The sequence below is a fragment of the Narcine bancroftii genome, chromosome 9 (genome assembly GCF_036971445.1).
Source record: "Narcine bancroftii isolate sNarBan1 chromosome 9, sNarBan1.hap1, whole genome shotgun sequence".
Taxonomy (NCBI): domain Eukaryota; kingdom Metazoa; phylum Chordata; class Chondrichthyes; order Torpediniformes; family Narcinidae; genus Narcine; species Narcine bancroftii.
In genome coordinates, this window is record NC_091477.1 from 15,861,699 (window position 1) to 15,883,920 (window position 22,222).

The 22,222-nt window shown below is 39.6% G+C and overlaps 1 protein-coding gene and 1 long non-coding RNA gene across 10 annotated transcripts in view; one reads left to right on the forward strand and one right to left on the reverse strand.

Moving 5' to 3' along the window:
- The window catches only part of LOC138743225 (uncharacterized), an 85,443-nt gene extending 71,441 nt beyond the window's left edge, over positions 1 to 14,002 (reverse strand). For 4 of the 7 annotated variants that reach the window (XR_011344739.1, XR_011344736.1, XR_011344738.1 and 1 more), the window contains exons 1-3: positions 13,800 to 14,002; positions 9,645 to 9,853; positions 9,355 to 9,449 (exon numbers count right to left, since the gene is read on the reverse strand). This is a non-coding gene — a long non-coding RNA (uncharacterized lncRNA). The other 3 variants (XR_011344737.1, XR_011344740.1, XR_011344735.1) reach the window with 3 other exon arrangements.
- The window catches only part of LOC138743220 (protein KIBRA-like), a 92,573-nt gene continuing 83,761 nt past the window's right edge, over positions 13,411 to 22,222 (forward strand). For all 3 annotated transcript variants that reach the window (XR_011344734.1, XM_069898178.1, XM_069898179.1), the window contains exon 1: positions 13,411 to 13,948. Coding sequence is in view for 2 of the 3 variants with exons in the window: in XM_069898178.1 (XP_069754279.1) it covers positions 13,812 to 13,948 (137 nt within the window). In the remaining variant the exon portion in view is untranslated. The remainder of the gene's footprint in view (positions 13,949 to 22,222) is intronic.

Sequence of the window (22,222 nt, forward strand, 5' to 3'; positions counted from 1 at the left end):
CATAGTCGTGGCTATCCCTGAGGTCAAGGATGATGGCCTTCATTCCAACAGAGTGAAGACACCTGTGTGTGTATTTGTTTAACATGTACTTGATGTTGCACTCCAAGAAGTGCACAATACCTCACATATCAACCAACTAATTCCAATGGCGTGGAAACTACAACAATTAGAGCTGATGGATTTGTTGCAGCCTTCATTTGCCTTCACAGCCATTGAGTTCAGAGTAACCTCGTCGGCCTGTTCCACCAATGAGGACTTGGTCAGGGTCCTCACCCTCAACCTTAATGCCATGGGTGATCCTACCAGACAGCATCTCTCTTGGGATCTCAGGACTATACCAGCTTCTCCAAGATGACAATATAAGGATAAGTGTATAAATGTAAGGCTGGAGAAAACGGACTGGAAGTAGACGTGGTAGAGAAAGATGTAAAGAATGAATATTTAAGACTGCTGGTCTCTGTGCTCATCTCAGCAACCCTCGTATGATTTAGATTGTAGCACTAGTAGGATGCCACTTAGCCTTCAGCTGTACTTACTTTGCTCACTCACCTCCACAGCTGCGCATCATTTGTTAGCCCTTCTGCCAACCTCAACCTGATCCCTCTACCAGCCATATCTTCCCTTCTACACCCTTTTCGGCTTTTCCCACTGATCATTCTCTTTGTGGCTCCCTTTCCTGCTTTTCCTTCTCTGCCCATCATTCCACCCTCAGGCATTTCCTAAAGGTGCAGCATTTTTCTTGAATTCTCCCCCTCAACTCTATCCAGGCTCATTGCAGTGAACTGAGATTCAGTGGTGGTGTGTTATACTGATGGCTGGTTCTGCCCCCATCTACCAATAGATAACCCTCCTTTCCCACCTAAACCCTGAGCCCTCCGAAGACCACTGTAAGACCCTACCCTCAGTTATAAGCTAATAAAAGCGTATGTTCTCCCTCCAGTTGTGAGAGCTTTTATTCACACTACACTCATAAACGAACCTTCCAGCTTAGACCAAGTTTCAGATGCACCTCATCCAACCTCGCAAACTGCATTCAGTGCACTTGATATGGCCTCTTCTATATCAGTGAGACCAACTACAGTGACTGCTTCACTGAGCACCAATGCTCTGCCTATAGGCTGCCATCCACTTCAATTCCATTCACCATTCCAACAAATATGGGTATTATTGGCTCCTCCACTGCCAGGGTGAGGCCAAATGTAAACTTGAGGAATAACATATTATATTCCTCCAGGTAGCATGGAATCCAATGATATGAATGCTGAGTTTTTCAAGTACGTTACCCTCACCGTAATCCAGTTCCACTAGTTCCATCTTTCCATTACCTACTCCCTTTCTACTCTTTTCAAACCCTCCTACCCTTGTAGTGGTTTCTTTCTCTACCTGTCCCTCTACCTCTCCAACCTTCATTCGTCCAGAATCCACTCATGTCGGCCGACCTTTTCTCTCCATAGATGCTACTTGACCTACTAAGTCACTTCAACTTTTCTTTGTTCACTCAGGATTCCTGCAGTTGCACTTTTTGTGTTTCTCTGCTGTGTTGACTTTATGGCATGAACCAGTAGTACTAGCAAAACTGTACCTATGAGTGGCTCAGTAATAGAAAAAAAATGTTTTGAGCTCTTAAACCAAATCCAGCAATGATGAACAAATAACTTCTGCATTTGATTACCAGAGAACCAGCATGTTTATTGCTGACCTCAAGTTTCAATATTTGGACCTCTATGATGAAATCAGACCTTTAAAATCATCCATTGGCACCTTCATTGTTGCAAAATCAGTACAATAACATTTATCAAATCTGTGAACACTGAAAATTAGATTTTGTTATTTACAAGGTTACTGTAACAAATATTCACAATAATTTTCTTGATATAAGGAACTAAACACATATTGGATATACAGTAAAAATCTCACTGATTTTGGAATTTAAAATTTCCTCAAAATTACCCCATGAAAAACCATCAGTTGTTTTGTTCTGTCCCAAATGCCAAATGACCAACATTTGTGGATTAAATAACTGCAGAATTGGAAAGCTTGGTTCAGGTATGAAGAACAATAAAAGTGATTTGAGTTGTTAAATTTCACACCCTGTTACCATTTATACAAAGCTCAAACTTCAGTTTCCACTGTCTGCCAGCAGCTGTATTCTCGTCTATCGTCTGTTATTGATGATTTACCTTTTCCTTGCTGCTGTTTTGTCATATTTTACCATATGCATTTTAAATCCTAGATTTGTCCATTTCTAAAGATCAATAGGGTAAAAAACACTGCCTTGAAATTAAATGTAGAAAACAGATGTATGTGTATATATGCCTGTCTCTGTGAGTGTGTGCGTGCGTGTGTATAAATGCCTGTCTCTGTGAGTGTGCGTGTGTATATATGCCTGTCTGAGTGTGTGTGTGTATATATGCCTGTCTCTGTGAGTGTGTGTGTATATATGCCTGTCTCTGTGAGTGTGTGCGTGTGTGTGTGTATATGCCTGTCTCTGTGAGTGTGTGCATGTGTGTGTGTATATATATGCCTGTCTCTGTGAGTGTGTGTGTGTATGTGTGTGTGTGTGAGTGTGTGAGTCTGTGCGTGTGTGTGTGCATTTACAAACTTAGACACACCCAGCGCATACACAGTGTAAGTATGTGATGATGATAGAAAACTGTCATGTTTAAGATCGGCAAACAAAAAAAGTTATAACATAATTAGCACAAAGGTTAAGGATTTTACAACTAATTTTTCAGCTTTTATCAGAAATATTTCTGTTCATGAAAGTTGACTCATCATTATCCTAAATCCTTCACTTAAATATCCTATCTTAAATCAGTAATTTTCTTAATTATTTTAAAAGCATACCAGAAGTCATCTCAATTATGGCTCTGTCAAAAGTCAAACTACAGTGAATGCCAAGAATCTGAAATAAAAACAGAAAATGCAGGAAATATTCAGCAGGTCAGAAATTATCTGCAGAGAACAAGGAGAAGCTTGGGCCAATGAACTCACAACAGAACTAAGAAAATAGAGATATAACAAGATTTGTGAAGCAGAGAAAGAAAAGTCTGTGAAAGATTAAAAGTCAAATGAGATTAAATGATCAAATGCATAATGTTATTTTGCCATCTCAGCTGACATACAAACAAAATGATTATCTTTCATGGTTATTTCTATATCCACACTTGGAAACCATCCAGGAAACTTGATGACCTGCCATTCCTACCTTCTGCCAGTACAGTGGGAAGTATTTTATATAAAATTGAGAATTTGCATTGTAAGAGGTTAAAGCAGGATTGGGGTGGAGAGGGACATTTCATTAATCAACTACATATTTTTAAAAATATTTATAAAATGGTATTACTGGGAAAAACACACAAGGTCAGCTTCTTCCCTTTGCCATCACATTTGTGAATGGACAAGGAACCACAGATAGTACCTTCCTTCATCATATTTTCTTGCACTATTTATTTAATTTTGAAATGTGATTTATAGCAATATTTCACTGTGATGCCACCACAAAACAATAAGTTTCATGACATGTTCATGACAATAGATTCTGATTCAGTAATTTACTATAAATCCATTGGAAATAAAGCTGAATATTATATTTTATAATCAGAAAGTATATGGTTTGTTACGACCCCAGAGGACCGATAAACCCAGCAGCAATAGATATTCACCAAGGCAAATGGTTACTTAAACAAAAGTTGCTTTTATTTATCTTTAAACATGAAAACAGAATCACACGTTAACTTATCACTATTAACTTAACTAACCTAACTTAACCCCTTTCTAATTCTAAGTGCATATGTATATAATGTGTATGTGGATATAATGTGTATGGTTTTCAGAGAGAGATTTGTTGTTCGCTGGACACCCACAACTGATTCCTTGTAACCAGCCACTTCAGCGTCTTGCCAAAGGAACTTGGCCCATCAGGATTTTCCAGATGATAACCTCTTTTTTTTCAGGTCACCACAGAGTTCCTTTTGTTTCTCTTATTTCAAGTGAAACATTAGGCAGCCAGTCCTTTCCTCTTGCAAGAACAACAAGGGTTTTGACCAGGCTGAACTAAGCACTCACAACCCGTCTTCCAAATGGGGTTTTCCCACAAGCTTTCCAGCTTGTCCTGTTCCAGTCCCAACTGTTGCTGCTGACTGTAGCACTGAAAAACTGATCTCTCTCTCTCTCTCGCTCAGAGAAAAAAGCTATTTTACTCTCTCTGCTTACAGAAACCACATGACCCTCTTAGAAAAGCAAGCTGGACTCCCAGAGAGCCTGTGGCTCCGAACTACTCCTCCAATCTCTTTCATCTGTCGCTTTTCAAAACATTAGTGAAGTGTCTCACGGGCACTCCCCAAAGTTTTTGCAAAGGCCCCCAGGAGCTGCCCTGTCTGGCTTAGGCAGAGCTCCAGTATTTCAAATGAGATCTGTTTTGAAGTGTTTGTATGCAACCTACACTAAAAAAAACCTGCCCCAATTTATCTCCCAAAAACATATCTATATACAATACAAACACAACATAATCTGTCACACCAGATTCTGCAACCCCTTGAGGATGCTGCCGATCAGAGGTGCCTCCATCTTGGGCCCAGACTGCATGGTCTCAGGTTTCTTTAACAGGCTATTTAAAGCTTCTCTAGAGCTGTCAGTAATTGGACTGGGTGGAAGAACATTGCACAGGAGCACTGTGTCTCCTCTCCTCGCTCTCCATGGGTCCATAGCAGCAGCAGCATTGCCTTTTGTTGCAACTCTGGTAGGGCCAGCATTTTTCCAATAATATGCAATTATTTCTTGAAATCAAAATGTTAAAAAAAAATCAAATGGAACTGAAATGTTGTGTAGTCTTTAATTATTGTTAGGACCATAATGATATAATTTTATTGATCAATATTAAACATCTAATAACTCATATAAGGTTAACTTTGAGATTATATTAAATGTGTTGAATAGAAGGATTTCTTCATGTTCCTTGAATGGCAAATATAGATCAATTTATGTTTACTTCAGTATTCCATAGCAATAGAATGGTTTATTTACCCCTTGATATGATTTAGAATCAGAATTTACTTTCATGAACAAGTCACAAAATTTTTTATTTTGTGGCAGCATCTCGGTGTAAACATTTATATAAACCACCTTACAAATTAAATAAAAATAGTGCAAGCGCCTGCGGTTCATTATTAATTCAGAAATCTAATGGCAGAGGGGAAGAAGCTGTCCTTGTGCCACTGAGTGTTCGTCTTTGGGCTACTGTACATTTTTCCTGACGGGAGCTCAGTGAAGACCACATGGCCTGGGCTGCTCTCATAAGACACTGCCTCTTGTAGATGTGCACAGTGGAGTGAAGATTGGTGCCGTGATGTCGAAAGCCAAGTTAACAACCATCTGACGTTGGAACCTACATACCAGTCAGAGATGCAACCAGCCAGAATGCTCTAAATTGACAGTAGTCCATTGCAGGCTTATATAGTATCATGCATAAAAATGATAATAGTGTAGTTAAACATTTTTTTGTGTTTTTATCAGAAAGTATATCAAAAAGTTAACTAATACTCTAAAAATATTGATAACATTCTCTGAAAAATTGTGCTAACTTTCATCTCATGTTAAATAACAGGCTACACAAATGAAGATTTTCTTCTATCACTGACCTCTCTACCACCCCTGCACTCTTATCCTGAGGCTCAATACAAGCTTAAAAACAGTATCTCTGTCTGGGTATGGTGCAGCTTTCTGGATTCAATATCAAATTTTACTACTTCAGGTAACTTGCTTTCTCTGGAACAGAACTGCCGTTTTCTCAGTAAATCATCCATCTGTGATATTAAATCAATTTTCCCTCTCCGTTAAGACAGCTGAGCAGCTGGACATGTCCCACAACTTTGCCTGCTGTATTCCAGATGAGGTTTCACCAAGGCTGTGTACAATTTCAATTAAAATTTCTTATTCAAGTATTCAAATCTTCTAATTAAGAATAACATAGCATTACCATTTGAAGTACATGATAATTGTTAATTGCTTTTGAAATTTTGCTCAAATCGGGATCTTGGGTGCAAGAAACCTCATCTGGAATACTGTGAACACTGCACTGAAAGATATACGTATCACAGAGGGAATGAAGCAAAGATAGACTATTCTGAATCCAGGGATTCTGGGCTTGCTGTATAAAAGAGATTGAGTACTTTTTTTAGAAAAAAAATGTAGAAAACAAAAATTTTAAGGTTAGTTAAATGCAAGAAATTAAGAGCAGGATGCACAGTTTCAAATGAAGGAGTGAGCTATTTAGGTCTTCAGGCGAGGAGAAATGTCTTCACTCAGGGGCTAGTAAACTGTTGAAATTCTCTATCCCAGATGACTGTGGAGCTTAACCATTATATTCATTTATACAACAGATTGACAGACTTTGGACATTCAAAGAATCAAAGGTAATATGATCCATTTTTGAGATAATATATTTCAAGCACAAATTAAAGGAATAGTTGAAACAAAATTAATTTGTTATTTTGGCAGTAGCACAAAAGTATGAGACAAATTAAATAAACAATTAAATGTTACTTATAAATTGGTCTGAATTGCCTCTTTGCGTTGTGTAACAGTATGATTTTAAAATCTTTATCTTGTTCTTTTACCTTAGATATATGTCATAGAATCACAGAATTCTACATCATGAAAAATGGTTCTTCAGCCCACTTGTCAATGCTGACCAATCTAGTTACATATTGCTGTGTCCAGCCCATATCCCTCTAACCCTTTTCTGTCCACACAGTTGTCTAAATGTCTTTCGAGTGTCACAATTGTCCCTGCCACTACCATCTCTTCTGGCAGCTCATTCCAAGTATCCACAATCTTGACAAAGATGGTCCCTCTCAGATCCCTTATAATTGTTCTCTGACTTTAAATTTATGTCCTCTAGCTTTTGATTCCCCTACCATGGGGAAAAACAGCTCTATTTTCCTTATCTATACCCTTAATTATTTTATAGACCTCTATAATGTCCTCTCTCAGCCTTCTACATTCCAGGGAGTCATTCCCGATCCAGCCTCTCCTTAATTCAATCCTACCAATAGCAATAATATTCTTGAGAAAGTTTTCTGTTGCAGAGCACCAGAGAAACTGAGAGAAATTACATGATGCTAAATATATTCTATTTTCACCTGGATTAAAAGTAAGTAACTCCAAGTGACTAAGTTTACATTAGTTTTTGGTTTGGCCAATTATAAAAAGTTAACACGTGGATCAAATTGCATTGATGTCCTGATTTGCTGAATTCTTTTCAGCATGAGAAAAAAATTCTAAAAATGTATCTGTCCTGACTACACTTGTCTCTAATTTCCTCTGATTATTAAACTCTCCAGAAAGTATGCAATAAAAGCTATTTGCTCAGGAGATAAAGTGTCTATTCAGCTCTTGGCTTTTACTTTCTTAAGAACCCTTTGCCTCTCAACCCTCTCTTTACAATTCAAGGCCTCAGTTTATATAAAAAAAATAGTTTTACAATACTTGTGATTTCTTGCATGATGAAAAGGAACAATGCACCACATCATAATGTTTTCCAGCAGCCCGGTCTAGTGTTTTGTGGCTAATGTATCAGAATAGCCTCATTAATAAAATGCTCCATTCACTGTGAGATGTGTCACATGATGCAATCAGACACAAGGGCTTTCTGTTTAATCCATGATGTATGCAAAGAGTGCCATAACATGAGAAGAGAGGCACCATCTGGGTCATTGACTCTTTAGTCTATTTTCAATTCTTGACAGCTACGAACAAACGAGAGAAACCAAAGAGGAAGGAATTTAGAAAATAGATAAAAAATTGATTAGAAATAATGTAGATGAAAAATCATTTCCTTCCCTTGAGTTATTACTCAGTGTTATTAATCTTAAGTATTATAGAAAGCTTTAAAATTTAACAAAGCTTACTTTTTCCCCCATTTTCATTCTCATTGAGACTTTCTGCTCAATCTTGCTCTTTTCCAGTTCTCCCCCTTTCCTCCGTTGCATTCTCCTGATACACTTGCCATCTTCTCCCTCTACTCCTTGAACTTCCATTCTCTCTACCTCTTGTTCCCTTCTCTCTTCCACTTTATTTGTTTTCTTGTTCTCTTCCACATTTTTCTTTTCCTTTAATTTCAACTTTGATTCTTTTCTTCCTTCTTATCAGTCTTCCTGTGCTTTTTTTTAAACAATTTCCTCCTCTCTTTATCGCTCCAGTTTGTCCTTTTTGCAAACCCCTTCTCATTTCCTGTGCTGCCTTCCCGCTGTCACGTTTTGCTTCCAGTTCCATTATCACCCCACTTCTTCCCTATCTTCCTAAGATCCTTGTCACTTCCTCCTCTCACCAGCTATTTTAACTTTCACTCTTTTCCCCAGTCTGCCATTGCCCAAATTCTCTTTTCTATAACACCTCCCTTTTTCCTTTTCTCCTTCCCCTTTGCCCCATTTGTCTGCACAACTTTGCATGGAATGCAACTTGGATGAATCAGGCAAAGTCAAAAAGTGAATCCAATGTGTTGGTGCAACCCGACTTCACTTCCATTTTTCAACCATGTTGTGTTTAGCCACAATGAAGCCATCATTGATCAAGTGTTTATATTTTAACCAGAGATAGTTGCTATATTAATGATTCTGGTCTTTCTCGTTCCTATTCTTTGCTAAATCCTTGAAGAAGGGCTCTGGCCCAAAACATTGGCAATATATCTTTACCTCCAATGGACACTGCGAGATCAGCTGAGTTTCTCTGCATTTCTGTGTTTTTATAACAATGTTAAAACCCAAGACATCCAAATGTTGAACTTCATTTTGAATATCCAATGAAATGTCAGAATGAATCAGTTCTGAATGACAAATTAAATAATTCACAATAAATGTGAATTCAGAACATCTTAGATCTCTAGTTTGTTTATAGAATGATGGAATTATTTTTAAAAATGGTTTCAATTTGTGTCCTGTCGCAGTAACCTTATCTATTTTCTATGAAATATTTTTGAAGATTATCAAATTGCCACATACAAAAATCAGATTTGATTCCAAACTTGCCAGATACATGTATAAACCAATTTCACTCATGTTCCCACTTCATTAAATACTGAAGTAAATTATTTACGATTGCAATCATATCTTAAACCCTACACGTAATGGTTTTACCTTTTTCCTACACAATTTCAACATGAGCAGAATTTGCACATTTACAGCATTACTGATGGAGGTTCTGGAGAAAAAAAAAATTCTAAGCTTAGTCAACAACATTTTTTATAAAATCAATGTATATTTTTCTAGAGGTTATTGACAGAAACAAGTTTTCAAAATAGGTCTGTTCTATTAGTAATTTCAGTGAATTTCTATTCTCATCTGGCAGCACACATACCAGAAAGTTTTGAGATTTGAAATCTCCAAAGTCATATTTAGGGTTCTTCTCTTCATCGACATCACCGGACATTTTTTTTCCAAAAGGTTTGCATCCTGAAAAATATTGGGGAAATTGAGACAATTTCAAGTTGAACACAAATATAATTTCAGATTTGGTGTATCATGTAGGACATTGGAGAAACATTAAATTATTTTTTATTGAATTCAGCATGTTTAATTGTATAATGATACTGACACATGAATTAGTTCAACTGACATGTTTTGCCACTAATTTTCATTTGGACTCACCATCTGATGCCTCTCATATTAGTGTCCAACAATAGATGGCCAGCATTGATGGATTCCAGTTTCCCTGATACTGCTTTTTCATGGTTGCAATGTCCTGGTGTAACCTTTCACCATGTTCATCACTGACTGCACCAAGATCAGCGGGGAAGTTGAATTTTCAATGACATGTTGCATTTCATGTTTTTATATGCTTGAAGCATAGGTTATATCTAAAAAGAAAGGAATGTGATAGAACATTTTTAAAGTGATTTTCATGATCAGCAGCCCAAAATCTATAAAATACACTCTAAAGTGTTCTGGAAGAAAAATTTTCATGGTCCAGTGTATTTATTCATCTCTGCCAAACTCTGCCCTTCAATGTTCTGTGGAAGGACATAAGGCTGGAACATTTACTTGTTGTTGAGCAGTTACCTCAAACACTGGCTTCCCTACTACATTTCCCCAGCCTTCTTTCTCTCCCACTGATGTTGCTTGACACGCTGAGTTCCTTCAGCAGAGTGTGTATCGCTTCAGATTTCATCATCTCCTCCTCAAATAGTGTCTCCTCACATTTGACTGGGTAGCCTACAACTCAATTTCATAAATAATACATTTTCCAGTTTCAGATAACCACCTGTGTTTCTTCCCCTCTCCCAATGGTCCACCAACATTGTCTCCCATAGTTCACTTTCCCCCACTCACTGTTACCTAGGCTTGTTACCCTTCCCACACACCTATCCATCTGTTTATGTTTTTCTCCCATAGCCTGTCCTTCCTGTTCCCTCTCCCAATGGTCCACCAACATTGTCTCCCATAGTTCACCTTCCCCCACTCACTGTTACCTAGGCTTGTTACCCTCCCCACACACCTATCCATCTGTTTATGTTTTTCTCCCATAGCCTGTCCTTCCTGTTCCCTCTCCCAATGGTCCACCAACATTGTCTCCCGTAGTTCACTTTCCCCCACTCACTGTTACCTAGGCTTGTTACCCTTCCCACACACCTATCCATCTGTTTATGTTTTTCTCCCATAGCCTGTCCTTCCTGTTCCCTCTCCCAATGGTCCACCAACATTGTCTCCCATAGTTCACCTTCCCCCACTCACTGTTACCTAGGCTTGTTACCCTCCCCACACACCTATCCATCTGTTTATGTTTTTCTCCCATAGCCTGTCCTTCCTGTTCCCTTCCCCATCTACCTCTTATCATCCCTCTCTTATTTGGTTCTACTTCTCACTTTCCAGCTCTCTCTCTGTATCTTTCCCCTTTCCTCCACTACGTGCTCTTTATCGCCATCTGCCTCAGAATGTCGCAGAGATCCAGATTCATTTTTGACTGCAGGCCCATGAAATTTAGATGTTCTTCTTGTGACTGCGTGTGTTTCCTCTGGATGCTCTGGCTTCCTCCCACATCCCAAAGACATACTGGTTGCAAACTGCCCTAGTGTATCTCTCTATGGTATAGTGTAGCTGCATGGAATGATGTCACTGGCTCCATCATCAGTGAAAGGTGCTGAAAGATCTGACATGCTTCTATTTCTGCACTAAATATAAAAACTTGACTATGCAAAATAACATCTTTGACTCCGAGTGTGAGTCTGCTTTAGATAAAGGGATTTGTGCTGACTACTGCGATAGGTGAAGCATTAAAATTTAACTGTTACAAGGATGAGGCTCATTCCTTCCATAAATGGTTGTTGAAAAAGTAAATATAAAAAATAATTAATTTTATCTCATTTTTCTCCCTATCCTCTTTCTCAATCCAAACTATGTTTTAATCTTTAATTTATCATGTTCTGTATTGTTTGGAAATAATTTACAGTGTTTAAAGTCCCATTTTTGTTTTGCACCATTCGTTTTATAAACCTTCCAAATTACTGACTAAGGAGATGCCATTTTCCATGGGTCACAAATATCCGGTTTCCATCACTGTGCCATTTTGCCACACACAACATATTATAAACCTAAATATGCAAATGCAAGTCTAACACAATGGACACAATTTCATGGCTTGCTACATCAAAGTTCAATGAGGTCTGATCCTGTTAAAATAAATCTTTATCCCCAAAAAAAATAAGAATGCCAATTTTATGCCAGTTTGAACTGTTTCTGATCTCAGTATTTCCCCAGCGATGTATATTTGTCCTCTGAAAGAATATGACAATTTGAACTTTGAAAGTGGATGGAAGTCCTGGGAAATATAAAGTAGGTCAGCATCTATGGCGAAAATAACAATCAGTTCAATGCCCGTTGAGCAGAACCTGTTGAAGAACCTACTTGGGACCTGATGTTCCAGATCTGAACAATGCGGGGGAAAAAAATGATCTTCCTTTCCCTTCAAATTATTTTGCTAGTTATTAGAAATTTATGAGCTCTTGTTCCTTTCACGTTACCAGATACAGTTTCTCTGTAAATATTTCATGAAAACTTCATTATTTCAAGTGCACTCATTAACTCTCCCATTATTTCTTTTTTGACCAATTGGATTTAGAAGTAACTGAGGGATACAGAGGAATTTTGTTTGCATCGTTGAAATGGAAAATGCTGAAAAGGAGAAAAACAATAAGGGGTGTAGGAAAAGGGCAGAACACATGGCATCCATTGAATAGTATGGCCAAAATCACAATTGATAAAATATACAGCTTTTATACCATTCTATTCTTGATTGCACCACACTCAATATTTCCAGACAAATGGTGACTCTTTCTGTGTACAAGTTCCACGTCCGTTTTCCTTCTCCTAAATCTTCATGTTGTGTTTGGTCCTTTGCATTATGGTTATCTTATTGACTGTAAACATTTAGCATGGTTTTTTTTGTTTTCAAATCCAATGTTTTGGTTTACAAACTCTAATATCTCATTTGATATCCAAACTTCCATATCTTAACTTGCCATCTTCAAAGATTGATGAATAGGTCCCCTCTGTCCTTGTTTAGCTCCTCTAAACATGATCAGATACTACTTAGTTGCATTATTTTTCCCATCTTCTAACACACATATTGAATTACATTATCCATTTGCCGGACATATTATTGCCCCTCTTTTGCAGCATGCATCTTCTTTTCTGGAGATGATTGCAAAGTAGTCTTTCCAAATGTTTCATGCCCACTCCTTCCATGAGAACAACTTTCTCTCCCTCATTATAGCTTTACATGTAAACATTTCCAGGTATGTACATCGAATTATACAGCATGGGAACCTGCCATTCAACTGAATGCCAATTCGTGGGCATTCATCCATGTTAATCATGAGTTGCTCTGGATGAATTTAATTTGCCTGCTCATGGCAAAAAAAAAGTTTGACCATTGCCGGGATTAATCTCATTACTTTGCTCATAACATGGTTTTCTGTGAATTTTGAAATCCAAAATAACACCAGAGCATAGCACCTTTTTATAATGCCTGCATCTCTCGAACTTCTCAACAGTGCCCTAACCCTAAACAGCAAAAAAGTTCTGTCTGCAATGTTGAAACATTAATTTTGTTTTGCTGTAACCAAAACTCAGAATGTCTCTTTTATTTATATATATATATATTTATATATTTATTCCCCCCCCCCCCCCACCCTGTATTGCGGTCATTTAATTTTTATTATTGTAGTCGGCCTATCTGCTGTACCTGCAGCAAGCCAAGAGCTTTGATGCATCGGTATTTATGTACGCGACAAATCGAAGGGAAACCCACCGCCCCAACTCCCGCGCGCGTTTTAGGCGCATTACGGCACAGGGACTGAACGCGCCGCGCTGCTTTTGCGGTCATTACGACAGCGATGTACCTGACTGACAACCTGGATGACGTCAGGTTGCGAGTCCCGAGCCCTCGGAAGCGGGACTTTTTCGGCATCGGGTGCACGGAGGTGAAGGAAGAGGCATAACCCCCCCCCCCTCCCCCCAAAAGAGACCCCACCAGCGGCAGGATCGAGGGGAAAGGAACGAGAGGGGATGCCCGAGGAGAGAAGCGGCGCGCGCTTGTGGAGCCGGTGGTGCTGAAGGTTCTCAGCGCCGGGTGGTGGTGGTGGTGGTGGGCCAGGCTTCCCCCCCCCCCCCCCTCCCGGGACCAACATGGAGGCCGCGGCGTGAGGGGGGGAGAGTGAAGGCGGAGGGAGGAGGAGGAGGAGGGGGGGGAAGCGCCGCCAGCCACTCGGTGCCCTTCCCCTCTCCTATGGAGCGGTCGGACTTCACCTGCCGCTCGCCATGCCCAAGTCGACGAAGGAGGGCCACGGAGAATTGCCCCTGCCGCCCGGGTGGGAGGAGGCGACCGATTACGATGGCAAGCTGTACTACATCGACCACAACACCAAGCGGACCAGCTGGGTGGACCCCCGCGACAGGTGCGTCTCTCCGTTCAGTCTGCAAGCCCCGCTTGCCAAATAGAGTCCGGCCGAATGAAGTGACTGCGCATGCCTCGTCTTTCCATGGGCTGGGGGGGGGGGGGGTGCGCGAAACCGCCCTGCGCCTGCGCAACATTCCAACCTCTCTTGCCCCCATCCTGGAGGTCATTGAAGTTCGCATGTTTCACATTCTTGGAATAGTTCGCCCGTGGGAAAAAAAAAGGGCGCAGCGTTTTCAAAGAGACCGGATGATATTCTTCCAGAGTAAAATTAGTTCTTTAAAGGATCCAGGTGATTTTGTGAAGGACAAGACCGTCTTGTTTTTTTTGTTTTTAAAATCGCACTGGAAGGGATGTTGAGCCCATGGACCTGCTCGAACAGGAGAAGTCAAGCACTCCCCTGTGTTTTTTTTTTTAACGTGGGTGGAGCTTTGATGAAGGATTAACAATTATTTTGCCTGAGTGGTGTGTGTTTTGGAAGGGAGTTTGCGGATGATCTGTTGCCAATGTACATAGTGTCCTTGCATTTCAAGATGAGAGATGGTCTGAACAGCAGTCAAAGTATGCAGTGGAGAGTGCACGACGAGATTGTTGAAAGGGACCTGTTCTGGATAGTTGCAGGCAATCTATTCCTGCAACTATTTTAAAATGCAACATTTAATTATTTTAAGCTTTATATCCTTCTGCTTAATTATTTTGTATTGATCAACATTTAATCGGGGGGGGGGGGGGAGAGACACAACGGAATTATCCGTGTGTGGAGCGAGACAATGCAGGTGAGGTCCTAAATAAATATTCCTCATCTGATTTCACCAAGAATATTACCTGAAAGATGGTGAGTTCAGGGACTGGCCTATGTATCATCTGCAGCAGGTCAATATTGAGAAAGAAGATCTTCTCTTCTCTCTTTGGCTTGGCTTCGCGGACGAAGATTTACGGAGGGGGTAAAAGAAGATAATGTTTGATAAATCCCTGGGGCTGCTTGAGATCCATCCCTGGTTGCTCTGTGAAGGAGGAGAGAGTTAGGACCCTAATAAAGATTTTTGAATCATTGTTAGCTAGAGATAAGGTGCCAGATAGCTTATATTGCTCCTTTATATAAGGAGAGCATCAGGAGTAAGGCAGATAATTGCAGAGATAGGAAAAATATTGGACAAAATTTGGTGATGTTTATTTGGTAAAATATGGGCTGATTGGGGATAGTCTGCATGGCTTTGTCTCAGGGAAATCATCTCACTAACTTGACTGAGTTTTTTGAGGAAGTTACTAAGGTTGATGAAGTCAGGTTTAAGACATTGGCTGTACAGACATTTAACAAAGTCCTGGTTGGTAGATTGGTCCAGAAAAGTAAGGAACATGGGATTCAAGTTTAATTGCCAAGTTTAAAAACCCAGGCAAGCAGGAAGTAGTGCAGGTGGGACATATTAGTTCGCTTGGGTAAATGGACTGAAAGGCCTTTTTCCATGCTGTATGATTCTAATTAGATCCAAAATTGGATTAGTGATAGGAAGCAATGGAATGATGGTTTTCTGATTGGACTGCAGGGGACCACTGTTGTTTATGAAATCTATTCATGACTTGCATGTAATTGTAAATTTGCAGGTGACACAGAAGTTGGATAGTAAGGAAGATTGACGAAGGCTTTTGATAGGTATGGAAAATTGGGAGGAGCATTGGCAGATGGAATTCAATTGTGACAAGTGCTTGATGGCACATTTTGAGATATCAAATAGGAATGGGACATAAACATATTTCATGAATGTTGATGAATAGAGAGACCTTTTGGGTGGGGGAAGCGGGGCGGGGGTTCAAGTCCATAGTTTCCTGAAAGTGGCGATATAGGGAGACTGGCCAGTCTTCATAGGTCAGGCAGAGAATATAAAGTTGGAAGGATATTTTCAACTTGACAAAACACTGGACTTCACTTGGGAGTATCGTGTGCACTCCTGGTCGTGACACAAAAGAAAGGATGTGGTTGAACTGTAGAGAATCCAGAGGAAATTCAACAGATGTTTATTGATTTAGAAGACTTTAGTTATGGGAGAGTTTGAAAGGCTGGGTTTGCTTTCCCAAGTCTGAAGGGCAGCCTGCTGGAGACGTGGATGGGGTAGGTGGTCAGAATCCCTTTCACATTGTAGCAGCATCCAAAATAAGAGTTCATAAATTTAAGGTGAAAGGAAGGAGTATTGGAGGGGAAAGTTCTATTTTCAGATGGATGATGTATGGAACTTGCTTCTAGGGGCAGTAGTGGAATTAGATGCAATCACCATAATGAAAAGATCTTTCAACAGGCCCTTGAATAGACATGGCACAGAAGGATATGGACCTAATGTGGGTTCGTGTAGACAGGCAAACACTTTAATTTAGACATAGTGGGCCAAAGGGCCCATTCCTGTGCTGTACAACTTGATGACAAGGTGTAACATTAATGCTCTCTGTTGAATAACATATCTCTGTTATTCAACAGGCATCCATCCCATCCAAAGTGTTTTCAAATAAAATACTGCAGATACAAAACAAAAACTGAAAGGCTGCAAGCACTCAGCTTGTCAGGCAGCATTTGTGGACAGAAAGGCCAAATTAACATTTCATGTCCTTTCCTATCATTCAGTCAGATTGCTGTTATTTGGTTCTATTTTACACTTCCTAACTTACCAAGAGGACCAGTAATACTGAGATCATGTGTGAGACTGCAGATGCTGGAATCTAAAACAAAAAAAGCAATCTGTTGGAGGAACTTGGTGGGTCATGTTCCACTAATTCTGTTCTTTTTTTGCCCACTCTGCTCTTTGAACCTGCTCTGTCTTAAAAGAACTTGCAGAGATAGTACATTTCATCCAGGAATCAAACTGTTGAACATCTGTGAGCTGTGCCAGTACATTCCATTTTGTTGAAGCAAATTTTTTTTTCCTTTGACACTTCACCCCTTTTTAATAACTGTCAACATTACCTTTGCTTCTTCATTTCAATATACTATATCTGCTTTTTGACTGTTTCATGTATTGAGTAGTCTCAATTTAAACAATATTGCTTGTCTATTGCTCCATATTTTATTCCATCTGTCAATTTTTTTTGGCATGTTCTTGACCTTTCTGTGTACCTTTGTGGACCCATTGTATCCTTTTGATAATTAGCTGTTTGCAACTTGAAGTATCATCGACAACTTTGGCTTCAGTACAATTGGCTTCTTCACATAAGACATTGATACAGATTCCAAATGGTTGATGCTACAGTTCAGATCTTTGTGCAAGTTTCAGCTTGCCTGTTTGAAAATGACCCACTTTTCTTGACGTTGTTTTGTGTTAGTTAATCTGTCCTCTATTCATTCTAATTAATACCTTTTGCAAGAATATTACCCTCAATGATACACCATGTGAAGTAACATTTCAAATGGTATCTTACTGAATTCTTGCTGGAAATGCAAATACAATACAGTTCAATGGTAATTTGCTCCATCCCTTTATCGGGAAATTCTGTTGGTTTGGCATCTGGCTGTTTAGGACACTGTTTCACACTTTTAACTCACTTGGGCTGTATTTCCCACATGTCTTGTTTCATTTGTTCCTTTAAGCTCACTGGGACCCTTTTTCCAAAATTCTTTGAAACTCACCTGGCTCTGTTTCCCATATTCATTTTAACTCACTGGTGTCCTGTTACACTGTTCTTTTAAATTCACTTGGGTCCTTTTTCCACAAATTCCCTTAAATTCACTGAGGCCTATTTCTGTATTCATTTAATCTCACTGGAAATGTTCCCTCTAATGTTTTACTAGTCATTGTGTGCAAAAATCTTATGTTGTGCATATTTTTTTCCTGTGACAAAAGTGACATATTGGATCCTTGCACAAATGTAAACTTGAAATTGCTTCAAGATAATTTTGGCGCAGCCTATCTTTCATGGCTAATAAAACTGTATTGGCATGTTTAAATATAATGCAAGTATGATTGCATTCGACGAAGTATCACATATATAACTGCACCATTTTAGGTAACTCCTCTTTTGAGCGCACATTAATTTCCTTTGTGTGCTGGTCGTAAAATGTGCGTGTGCACACATACTCTTTAGAGGGACAGAACTGAGGTGCTATATGTGCATTCTTTTAAACTCACCGGGGTCCTTTTTTTTTCAGATTCCTTTATAAACTCACAGGTGTTTCATTTCATATGTTCCTCACCAAGGCCAAAATTCCTAAATTCCTTTAGATTCTCATGCTCCTTTACATTCACCAGCACCCCACCCCCATGCTGTCTTTAAATCCACCAGCTTTTGTTTCCTGCACTCCCTAAACTTGCCTGATTCAAGAGAAAATGTATATTACTCAGCAACATCTAAAACAAGTTGAATTGATATATGTTTGTATTTTGAAACATCATCCATGTGTGAAAAACATGCTAGTCAGATGTGAATAAAGTTTTAATTGTAGTTTTACTGTAAACTACACTTGGTGGAATCCACTTCACTGTCCTTTTCTTCTGTTACGGTGTTATGAGCACCAAGGGTTTTTTCTTCCTTCAGTAGCAATGTAGTTATCAAGTTTATTTGTCACAGGATACCTTATATGGTGAGAAGAATTCTTCTGTGAGCAGGCTGACAGGTTATCTCTAATATACAGCCATATAAAGAGCACAAGTACTATATAGGATTGCAATGAAAAGATCAATTATCACTAAACAAGAGCAGAATAATAGTACTATTTTGGGGGTTCATTCAGAAGCCTGATGGATGCAGGGAAGAAATTGTCTTTTAGCCTCATGGTGCATGCTTTCATATTCTTAAGAATTTTCTCTAAATGAAGATCGGGTTTGATGGGCCCTTCAGTATGTTTGCTGCCTTTTCTCGGCACATTATTTAAGCAAATGAGTAAAAGTATGAAATTATCTCACTGACCCTCAGTGGAAAAAGCCTGTCTGCATTTACTCTGTTTATCCCCCTCATATAGCAGGAGGTTTGAGCTAGTGGAGTTGTTCTAGTGAACCGGTGCAGACTTGAAAGGCCGACGTGGCCTGTTTCCGCTCTGTAAATGGTTATATGGTTATAATGTAACACATAATGGCAGAGGAATGAAATTGTACATGAGAAGGTAGATAGAGGAGCAGTTGGAGGGGATAATTCTTCATAAAGTGAAATTGGAAATGCTGGGTGAAATTAAAAGAAGTCGAGTTTATTATCATCTGAATAAGTACAACCCAACAAAAGTGTTCTTCAGTCCTCGTTGCAAAACATGCAGACATTCACCCAAACATTACACACATACAGACAAACAATATATATGGAGGACAAGTATTTTATCTATACACATAAATAAATAAATGTCATTTCATGAATATGAGAGCCTCGGGTAGTCCGTGTGAGCAGTTCCTTTGGCCGTTCTTCATTCTCACTGTCTGTGGGAAGAAGCTGTACCTTAACCTAGTGGCTCTGGTTCTGATACTCCTGCATCTCTTTCCTAATGGGAGTAACTGAAAGATGCTGTGTGCAGGGTGGAAGAGGTCCTTGATGATTTTGCAAGTCCTCTTCATCATATTGATAGGAGGGAAGGGAAACTCCAGTGATCCTCTTTGCCACTCTTGTGGTCTTGTGGATTGACCTCCGATCCATTTCTCTGCAGCAACCATACCACACTGTGATGCAGTCAGCCAGGATGTTCTTGATAGAGCTCCTATAGAAGATTGACATAATGTTGGCTGGTAGCCTTGCCCAATTCAGTCTTCTCAGGAAGTGCAATTGCTGCTGTGTCTTCCTGATTAGTGAGTGTCCATGATAGGTCGCTAGTTAAGTGAACTCCAAGGAATGGTGCTCTCTATTACAGAGTTGTAAATGTGTAGCGGAGAATGGTTGTTCAAGGTCCTGAAGTCCATGATCATCTCTTGCATCTTGTCCAAGTTGAGACTCTGGTTGTTACTCTCACACTATTTCACAAGATTTTCCACCTCTTCTCTGTAGTGATGTTATAGTTACTGATGAGTCAACCACTATGGTGACACTGTTGGAACTGGATTTGGCGATGAAGTGCGTCAGTAGCGTGAACAGGAACGGGCTGAGAGCACAGCCCTGAGTTGCTCTAGTGCTCAGCGTGACAGCGCTCAATATTCTGCTATCAACATGGACAGACTGTGGTCTTTCCATAAGGAAATCCAAAATCCTTTTACAGAGATGAGTGTTGAGTCCCAGCGAGGACAGCTTCTCCACCAGCCTCTGGGGAATGATCATATGAAATGTCAAAAGACTAGCACATTTCTACCAGGAAATATTATTACATATTTGACACACAAAGGAGGAAGAAGGATATTTCAAAATATCTGATGGTTAAAGCAAGTAGCGTCAATGTAATAAATATCAAATATTTTACATTCGGTAATGAGTGACTGGTTATTTTCCAAGTTTTGATACTGTTGATAACATGCCTTCAATTAATTCAAACTTGTCACTACATTTTGTCAGAAAACATTTTACTGACTCCTGTCTCAGTGAGTGCTGGCAATGTGCCTGTTTCTGAACCAAATAATATTCTTAGACCTACATTTTAAACTAATTTTGTAATGTAAAGCACCCATTGCTAATCACAATACATTGGTATCTCTGCATCTTTGCAGAGATAATGCAATGTTAATAAAAGGCTTATTGAATTAATGGATTGAATGGTCACTTGGCTGAAGTTGCTGTGACAGTAATGCTGGGGAGGGTAGGGATCAGAGACACAGCATTCTCCTGCAGGGTCCTACTTCCCAGTGCATGCCAATGGCTCTGAACTGGTTTTAAATGGCCTGTTAAAGGAGCCAACGGTGTTTTATTTAAAGACCTGCAACCATGGGGTCAGGGCCCAAAATGGTAATGCTTGTGTTGACAGCAGCCTTGAGGGGTTGCTGACTCCAGGGGAGCAGTGGACTGCTGCAGGGCATCATTAGTGGGGAGAATACCCTTCCTGTTGTGAAGAAGCTGAGGAGACGACCCTGAGGATGGGACCACGGTGGCAAATCAAAAAGGGGCTCTGCAGCTGAACGACACACACAGGTGGTGAGCCTTTGGTGACTTGCTTTGCGTGCAAGGAACCTACACAGGCTACTGGCGACTTGCAGTCAAAGGACCTGCACCAAGCTGTAGTTGCTGGAGACTGGCTCATGAGAACTGGGAGTCAAAAGGATGCTGAGGGCAAGAAGGGCTTCCAAAGGGCCCCGGGCACTGAAGGCTTTCACATCATCACATCAGAGATTTGGATCTGGACTCGGATGGCCGAAGGCTTGAACTGAGTTGGAGTTTTATGCAGCTGCAGGAGCACTGGAGGCAGATCCACGGACGCTCAGTGACTATGAGGGGGCTCTTTTTTTTCTTCTCTTTCTCTGACTGGAAGAAGTGCTGGACAGTGTTAATGGCGAATATTTATCTGCCATGGCAGACTAAAAGAAATTTTGTGTAATATTGCATTGCTGTTTTATTCCATGACAATAAATAGTATTTGATCTGATCTGGATTGTGATGTATGCTGTGGTGCAGGATATCCACCTAATGGTCAAATAATGACACGTTATTACATGTACACAACCAAACATCATAGTTTTATAATTTAAGGTTGCACACCTTAATCTAATTCTTAAATTCATGGCTATGTTTCAGTAACATAAACACAGTCGGCTTTGACTGAGAAAGTGGGGAGCTAGGTTCTCTCACAACATTTTTTAAAAGTACCTGAAAGTGGCTTTTGAATTGGCAAGCCATTGAAGGCCACAGTCCAAGTGTGGATAATTAAGATTGGTGTGGTTAGGTATTTAATGGGCATGCTGGTCTAGAGTGGGCCTGTTTCTGTGCTCTATGACCCTAATTCTAGATAGTGTCTGACCCAACATCTTCTGTTTTTAATTTCAGATTTCCTGTATCTGCAAATTATTTGTTAGATTTGCATATATTCTCTGATGCCAATTATGTACTTCAATGAAGCATTCAGATGGCTAGCATTTGAAAATAATGTTTCTGAAACTAAATTTCAGATTTTAATGTTTAGTCAGTCAGATAAAGAGGTTACAAGTTTTAGTGACTGTTCCAAATATCTCTGGGAACCTATTAATCACATTTATCACTGATTCTTTTCTGTGTTTGATTGCATGATCAATTACATACTCTCCACAGTTAATATCTCCATTAATGTTCTTAAACATGGATCACTAAAATAAATTATTTTATCTTTTTCATTAAATTTTGAACAGCATTTAATAACATTAGAATACAAAAGATTATTTGAAGTTGTGTCATCAATTTAATGTCTTTCCTATTTTTGAAAGTG